This window comes from Sebastes umbrosus, chromosome 7 (genome assembly GCF_015220745.1).
Source record: "Sebastes umbrosus isolate fSebUmb1 chromosome 7, fSebUmb1.pri, whole genome shotgun sequence".
In the NCBI taxonomy this organism is placed as follows: domain Eukaryota; kingdom Metazoa; phylum Chordata; class Actinopteri; order Perciformes; family Sebastidae; genus Sebastes; species Sebastes umbrosus.
In genome coordinates, this window is record NC_051275.1 from 31,417,060 (window position 1) to 31,426,037 (window position 8,978).

The 8,978-nt window shown below is 38.6% G+C and overlaps 1 protein-coding gene across 1 annotated transcript in view; it reads left to right on the forward strand.

Moving 5' to 3' along the window:
* tyw1 (tRNA-yW synthesizing protein 1 homolog (S. cerevisiae)) overlaps window positions 1-5,227 on the forward strand; it is a 74,059-nt gene extending 68,832 nt beyond the window's left edge. Inside the window, 1 exon segment of the mRNA XM_037775772.1 lies at window positions 3,857-5,227. Coding sequence (XP_037631700.1) covers window positions 3,857-4,078 — 222 coding nt within the window. The 3' untranslated portion in view covers window positions 4,079-5,227.
* The last annotated feature ends 3,751 nt before the right edge of the window (window positions 5,228-8,978 follow it).

Below are 8,978 nucleotides of genomic sequence, written 5' to 3' on the forward strand. Positions count from 1 at the left end.
AACAAACTTGGGTTGCAGTTTAAAGTCTGAAATTATTTGATTGGCTGTATGCAAAAAAACAAATCTCTTTTATGCCGACGTGCACAGACAGCGTGTAACATCACCAAATGAAAAAAAAAACATATGTAAATAAAAAAGAGAGCACAGGAAATCTAATTTACAGGAAAATATTTTCCTGAAGACATAGATGAGATGGGATGGTTCTCTGTGAATGTGTGTGTGAAAGTACAAGGGCTGTGTATTGGCAAGAATCTGGCGATATGATACGTATCATAATACGGGGGTTACCATTCAATATATTACGATACTGTAAGTATAGCGATTTTTTTTTTAATCAAATTTTAGGAAAACTGTCATAGTATAAAGAACATGCATCTGAATATGCAATCAGAACAGTGTGATCTGCATTTATCGCAGTTCCTGTAACATCGTACATCATAGCACTACTTTGAGACGGCGCATCTCTTTGCAAATGAAATAAAGAGTTCATCTTTTCATGTAAACTATTAAATAACTAGAATGGCACTCGGAGAGCGCAGACCTCTGCCAAACTGCCCGAGTACGATTGCCCCCCCCTCTCCATGCAGCTTGCGCCATCATCCATGTGTATTTTTGTTTATGTTGAGATCAGCTGTACGTAGCGGAGCATCATAAAACACTTCATTCAATCTGGACAGAAACAAAATGAAACTCACCTAAACTGTTGTCGTTACTCTTTCCAACAATCCACGCTTTGGTCAAACTCAACTGTAATTTCATCAAGTTTAAAGTGAAAAAACGGCGAATCTACAGGTGTCCCTCCAACCCCCGCTCTCTCTCTGTTCCTCTCTCTGCAGGCAGAAGGAAAGAGGCAGGGTGCCGCATCATGAAAGCGTCATCAGTTACACTGCGCATGTCTTAAAGCCTGTGATTAAATACAATTCCTGAAGCTGTAGCATGATCCGGATCGCCACCAAAATCTAATGGATTGTTCATTGTGCCACACCCCACCCCTCCATAAAATTTCATTCAAATCCATCGCAGACTTTTGGAGTAATCCTCCAAACCAACAAACCAACGCCGGTGAAAACATAACCTCCTTTCTAGGCCTTCGGCCTTGGCGGAGGTCAAAATCAATACAGTGTTTTTGAGAATCGATAGAGTATCCCAAAACACAATATCGCAATATTTGATTTTTTCAATATTTTCTTACACCCCTAGAAAGTTCTGTACAGCTCATTGGCATATGCACATACCTCCTGTGGAGCTCAGTGGAGAAGCTGTCCTCAATGATCCTCAGCAAAGACGCTGTTAGTAAAAACAACCGGCCGTCTTGTTCTCATCCCAGACAGCTCAGCTTCGCTTCGTTGCTTAGAGACTGAAACTGTTTGCCGAGATGCCGGCTGAACAAATATCACCCCTTGTCATTACCAGAAACATTAACTCCCAAATAGGCGCTGCATTCATTCCCCCTCCGTTTCTCAGGCCTCATTAGCGATGCAGCGGGTAGCGTTTCTCTAATGGCTGAGGCAGGCGCAAGGCATCTAAAGGCTCAAACGCTTAATGCAGTGACTCCCCCAGTGGGCCGGCATCTCTAGCAGGAAAGCCTTTAACTTGGCAAATAAATGTTAGTCCTTCATGAGTACATTTTGTCATTTTGAGTTGCTGTTTTTCTGAGAAAGTCAGTGATGTAATGCTAGCGCTTTTTCCCCTCCTGTTGTGTGAATTACAGCTGTGGAAGCTGTAAGTCTGAGCATTTCATAGAAGCCGCAGTGCACACACGGGGGTCTGGCCAAAGCAGAAAGAGCTTTTAAATGCTAAAAGCACAACACTCGTCCCCAGTGACAACTTGTCACCATTTTGCATCCAGTGTTATCAAAACAAAACTCATGAGTGAGTCAAAGTCATGGTGGAGCATTTTAAAGATCAGAATTTGCTATAAAACAGCACCAGACTTCAGAGGAAAGGTGTGTGTTGTGTGTAGTGTAATACCTATTTTGCTAGTTTCTTCTCAGTCTTTCCCATCTGTAAAGACAACAAGGGAAACACGGTATTGTATCAACTGGAGAGCACTGTTGCATGCTGGGAAAGTAGAGGTCACACTCTTCACCCTGTTTGATGGTTTGGGAAAACAAGCAGGATTAGAGGCAGAATGATGTTGGAGGCTTTTTCCCTCACAGTCAAACGCTCAAGCTGTTCTCTCTCTCTGGTAGTTAGTGTGCCACTCGCAAACAAACACACACACACACACACACACACTCTTTTCGGCTCCTCGCTCTCCTTCTGTCCGTTTATGTCCCTCTTTTTTCTCTTTAGTGAGATGGATGGCGAGTTGGGGGAAGGAGTAGCAGTGATTGATAAAAGGAGAGATGGGAGGAGGTGGAGTTGGTGAATCCACAACCATTTAAAGACTAACAGCGAGTGGCAGATGAGGAGCAAGAAGCTCTCTGTTGGTCTTTTTGATCACATCTTTAAATTCACACTTTTCTATGTGAGCATTACATCACTCTGAAAGAGTTACAGACTTTGTATACATCACATCACCTACTTATCTCTGTCTAAAGTACCGTATTGTAAGATTTGTTATACATAGAAAAACAAAACAGTAAAAACCATGAACAAATAGGGAGTGATCTTTTCATTACCAAACTCCTAGATTTGCAGAAATAAAATCTGGCCTGTGGGGCGTAACATAGTTAACCCAGTTTTCCCAGCGTGACACAAATAATTCCAATTTATGGTTAACATATGCTCTTATCCTCTCCATTTTGTAAATGTCCATTGTAATGTCTATCCGTGCATTTAAAGTTGGGCTCTCCTGTGATAACCACTTCCTCGTTAAGAGGCTTTTTACCAGCTACCAGCAAAATATTTAATAAATATTAGTCTCTTTTCAACCATTCTTGAGGCAGAAGTCCAAAAAATAAAGTCTTACTCTCCAGGGATACATGACATCTGAAAATATCTTGCAAGGCATCTCTCTCGAAATCTGAATCTCTCGAAACCTCCCAGAAAACATGGTAATGATGTGCATTTAGATTTCCACAATTTCTCCAGCAAGCTGGGGAGTTGGGACTCAGTAATCTAACTATCGATGTGTCCAGGGGACGCACCCTATTTTTTACCTGATAATGCTAAATAATGAGCAACAAATCTGTGTTGAAATCTGTAGGACGAGAGCTAGTTGCTAGTGGTGTATCGCGTATTCCTAATCACAGCTTGATTTATTGACACATGTGTCATTAACATTGTGAGAGAGGGCATTTGTGCTGCATTCATGTCGAAGTTCCCGACTGGTAAAATTCACATGAATGCCCCCTTAAGTCGGAACAACAACTCAAAACTTTAAAAGTTTTTTCAACACTTACAAATTATTCTGCAGCACTTTCACAATTTAAATAAATAATTTGCTATACATGATGTCAGGTGTTTCTAATTTCTTTCTACATCAGGTGTTCAGGGATGCATGAAGCTGGGGGTGGGAGGAATAATATCAAGGGATGACAGTTGGGGTACGCTAGTAGTACCGACAAGAACTTCAATCTACTTTAATCCCTGCATAAGACGATACTGTGGGCGATGGTAACGGGTAGATGTGTTTCAAATGACTCATCAGTTAATGAAAAACAAATCATTTGATTAATCGGTGCTGAAATAACTTTTAGTTGTAAAAAAGGCCAATTGGAGAATAAAACCAGAGGTGGTGTTACGTTACTGGCACCTCCAGTTGGATTGGTTATGGTTTTTGTCCAGGTGTCATTACAAATGTCTTAAAACATCCTAATAAATGCCTGCAGGTTTCCACATACAGACCCATAAACACTGCTCGCTCATCTACCACCTTGTTTCTCTCTCCCTTCTCTCTGTGTGCTTTCAGTTCAAGGTGGACGGCGAGTGGCGGACGTGGATCGACTACGAGCGTTTCCAGGAGCTGGTCCAGGCTCACGAGGAGAGTGGGGGACAGCAGGGCTTCTCAGCCTTTGACTACATGGCCAAGACTCCCAGCTGGGCTATGTTCGGAGCCAACGAGCAAGGTTTTGACCCCGTCGACACACGCTTCCAACGACGCAACAAAACCAAAGACATTTCAGGATGCTGATAGATGTGTGAGAGAGAGAAAGAGAGGTAGGATGAAAAAGCGAGGACTAAGCTCCATAGCAAAGAATTAAAAAAAAGTAGGGTTCAATGTTTTTCCGCTTTGAGTTTCAAAGTTTCCTTTTTTGTCCCTAGCTGCCCTCATTCTCACTTTCTCCCGCTTGTCATTTCTCTTCAATTTTTGATCCTTCAGTTTATTGGCTTGAGCTCTGAGATCAGACGAAATCCGTCAGAATCAATTCCTTTGCACTCACTTTCTAGACATTCCCTTTAGGTGCTTTCCTTGCTTCCTATACTGTATGTACATAGATCTTTGATACTTCCCTCGTTTTTTTGAAGGGGTCATTATTATAAATGTCAATGGCTTTTTGATCTTTGATTCATCTGGCAGCACTTGGGAAGGTTGACACTGTTAACGTGGAACCTGGGAGTGGTTTCATCATCAGCTGACATATTTTTCAATAATCCAGGTTCTAGTTAGGCAGCCGTACAGCTCAGGACATGATTAGCATATAAGGAGCTCTTCTCCTCATGTCACCTCCCAGAAACCTTTTCCTCCTACTCATTAGGACAGTGGTTGTATTTACTTGGTGGTGAGAGACTCGAGCAGTGAGAGAAAGACATCAAGGCTGCGTCTCCACTGGGAGAGTCAGGCTTCTTATTGCTCTCTTTGTGACGGATAGTTCTGCAATAGAGAGGTGAAGTCCCGCCCCTTCCGGTGGATCCCATCGGACCTTACTTTGGAAAAAATATCCCCATCCTGTTGGAATTGCGCCATGAATCACACATATGATGTTTGTCAATTTAAAACATAATTTTGCACGTCAAGAAAGTCGCAGTTTGTCATAGGTTTGTCATAGTATCATGTCGTTTTGTGTGAAACCGCTCAGTGAACTACATCTCTCATCTCGTACAATATACCTTTTCTTACTTGGTGTGTTTTATCCAGCAACTCCTGGTCTTTTTATCATCCTGGAAGCGAAAGAAGGAACAAGACCTGTTGCTCCTGTGAGTTCATCCGAGTACGAAACACACACAGGCATCGTAGCTCCAGAGAGAGAGACGTCACTTACGCAATTTTTGGGTGTGTAGTCTTTCTATTTACGTATTTTCACAGACTTATACTTCAGCAGTTTTACAACAAAGTGCGGCCTTCTCGACTTGCAAAATTATGTTTTAAATTGACAAACATCATATGTGTGATTCACGATGCAATTCAAACGGAATGAAAAACAATATTTGTTTCTTGATGTTGACTACCGTTAATATTTTTTCAGTTTTTCACCGGAAGGGGCTGGACTTTGCCTCACATCATAATATAGTTGAGTTATTTCAATAACTTGATATCAAAAATATGATAACATGTTGGGTATAACGGTTACTAGTTATGCAATATTTGGAAATGGATGATGTAGTAAAAAAAATGTTACTGACATTAAATCTTGCTTTATGCTAGCGATCTGTTAATCAAGATTTCGTGAAACTCTTTAGTGATTTGGGGCCAATGACATAGCTGGATAGCTAGCTCGTCTTTTCGTTAAACATACTGTCAAATTATATTTACTGTTTTTCAGCCGTGCGCAATGTTACGGACATTGAATCTTGCTATTATAATGTTAGCTTTCTGGCTCCTAGAGATAGCTCCCGTTGCCAAGTGGCATCTATGGTCCGTCCTATTTACTGGAGCAGTAAACAACGTTTCCCTTCGCATAAGAACCTTATGGGATGGTAATGATTGTTCCAGGTATTAGCAAACCTTCAGGGTTACCAGGGAACCGCTTTCTTGCAAGCGATGATGGTATATGCCGGATAATGCCCTTTGAGGTGTCCATAATCGGGAATTAATGGACTTTGCGTCATGCATTAATTCCTAATAATGGACACCTCGTCGGGCATTATCCCTTACATGTCTCTCAGCTCTTAGTTAAAAAACACTGGTCACAAAGATGAATAAACTGCTGATGTACAACACATTTTAAGAATGAATCCAACTCCTAAAGATCTACATTCAGCCACCAGCGAGGATCAGGTATGAGGAGAAGCATCACGGGTGGTGATGTAGCTTCATATCAGTCTAACTCGTCTACGCCTCCTCGAGTCCAGCGTGCCAGAATAAAGCCTTTACTGATGTTTTGGTAAATCCAGATGTAAAATTAATTTTAATTTCTTTTTTATTTGAATGTAAATCCAGATGTGAACGTTTAAGTCCGTTTAGATTTGTCTTGACTCCCTGTTGGGAGAAACAGCAGGTGTGGGGATATATCACTATAATAAATGTATGTGGAATAATCTGCTTTGTCATTTGTGAATTTAATTTCATGCAGCACGCACACACACACAGTGGTGTAGTAAGGCACACGGGTCATACTGTATTTCTGGAAGAAATCGTATTGTCTTTTTTTTTTTCTGGCAACAAAGTGGGAAGTTGACATTTTAAGACTACAGTAATTGTGGTGAAAGCTTTCTGGGCTGCACTTAGAGGCCGACAGAAGAGCTCTAATTGAACACGGATGGGGGCAGAGGTGAAGTTCAAAAGTGATGCAACAGTACGGTAACTCCCATTAATTATTTTTAAAGTTTACTCGACTGTTGTAGTGTAGGAATATGGAACTGTGGTAAGTTAACAGTATTGGTGAATGAGACACATTCTTTTTTGTTTTGTTTTTTGCACTATAGAATTACAAATCCTATAGAGTAGTTGTCATAATAGAGTATTGTATTATCAGATTTTAACATTAATATGATAAAGTGTTATTTCATACTGTGACTACAACTCTAAGACATTTTATTATCAAATCCCAAAATCTTCTCTTTCACGTTTTTACGCTACCTGAAGGCCACCGTAGTTCTTCGACATGCTTGTAAAACTGCGGTAACGTGAGCCGCGGAGTGCAAAACCGTGGTACCGCAAGCCACCATCTGACTTCCGTTGCTCCTAAAGTATTATTGTGTTATATGGTAAAGATGTCCTCTGAGCGAGGCGAACGGCATCACCACGGTTTTGCACTCGACGGCTCACGTTACCGCAGTCTTGGAAAGGGTGGAGTGAGCAGAGGAGTACTCAGTTGGTCGCAATCTGCAACCACAGCACTAGATGCTACCAACTCCTACACACTCTACCTTTAAAGACAGCAGAACCAACTTCATGTTCCACTCTGATGAAGGTGTTGTTGGTGAAGATGTTGTGCGACTTCACTTCCATCACTGCACAGACAAGCTAGACAACAAGATTGTCTAGTTTTCTGCACAAAATTAGCAATAGTCTTTTGTTTCGGACGTTTTTCAGACTTTTTTTTTCGGACATTTTTTCGGATCTATTTTTTCAGACTTTTTTTATCCGACATTTTTCAGATCTTTTTTTTCAGAACTTTTTTTCGGATATTTTTCAGATCTTTTGTTTAGGACTTTTTTCAGACTTTTTTTTCAGACATTTTTTTTTACAGATCTTTTTTTTCAGACTTTTTTTGTCTGACATTTTTCAGACTTTTTTTGTAGACTTTTTTGTCCAAAATTTTTCAGATCTTTTTTTTCAGACTTTTTTTCCAACATTTTCAGATATTTTGTTTCGGACATTTTTTCAGATATTTTTTTTCAGACTTTTTGTCCAACATTTTTCAGATATTTTTTTTCAGACTTTTTTTGTCCGACATTTTTCAGATATTTTTATTCGAACATTTTTTCAGATCTTTTTTTCAGACTTTTTTATCCAACATTTTTCAAATCTTTTTTTTCAGACATTTTTCACATTTTTTTTTCAGACTTCTTTGTCTGAAATTTTTCAGATCTTTTGTTTCGGACATTTTTCAGACTATTTTTTCAGATCTTTTTTTTTTACTTTTTTGTCCAACATTTTCAGATCTTTTGTTTCGGAAATTTTTCAGATTTTTTTTTCTGACATTTTTCAGATCTTTTTTTTCATACCTTTTTTTCGGCCATTTTTCAGATCTTTTTTTTCAGATATTTTTTCACTTTTTTTCCGACTTTTTTTTCCGGCATTTTTCAGATCTTTTGTTTAGGACATTTTTCAGACTTTTTTTTTCAGACATTTTTTCAGATCTTTTTTTCAGACTTTTTTTGTCCGACATTTTTCAGATCTTTTTTTGTAGACTTTTTTGTCCGACATTTTTCAGATCTTTTTTTTCAGACTTTTTTTGTCCAAAATTTTTCAGATCTTTTGTTTCGGACATTTTTCAGACTTCTTTTTCGGACATTTTTTTCAGATCATTTTTTTCGGACATTTTTTTCAGATCATTTTTTTGAGATTTTTTTTCCGACGTTTTTCAAAAATAAATTTCGGACATTTTTTCAGATTTTCTTTTGAGATATTTTTATCCGACATTTTTCAGATTTTTTTTTTTCAGATCTTTTATTTCAGACTTTTTTTTCCGACATTTTTCAGATCTTTTGTTTAGGACATTTTTCCGACTTTTTTTTCCGACTTTTTTCAGATCTTTTGTTTAGGACATTTTTCAGACTTTTTTTTCCGACTTTTTTCAGATCTTTTGTTTAGGACATTTTTCAGACTTTTTTTTCAGATCTTTTTTTTAGATCTTTTTTTCAGACTTTTTTTGTCCAACATTTTCAGATCTTTTGTTTCGGAATTTTTTTTCTGACATTTTTCTGACATTTTTTTCGGACATTTTTTTCAGATCTTTTTTTTCAGACTTTTTTTCACATTTTTTTTTCAGACTATTTTTTCAAACATTTTTTCAGATCTTTTTTTTCTGACTTTTTTGTCCGACAGCTTCCACTTCCGGGTTCCATAATACAAAATACTTCCTATCCATCCTAATAGTAATTTTGTCTCAAATACTCTTGTTCTTTGTGTACTTTGTGTGACAAATAAACAGTAATACCAGAGAGACAAAAATCTAAAAATACCAGCATCTTCTGTGCAACAAGAA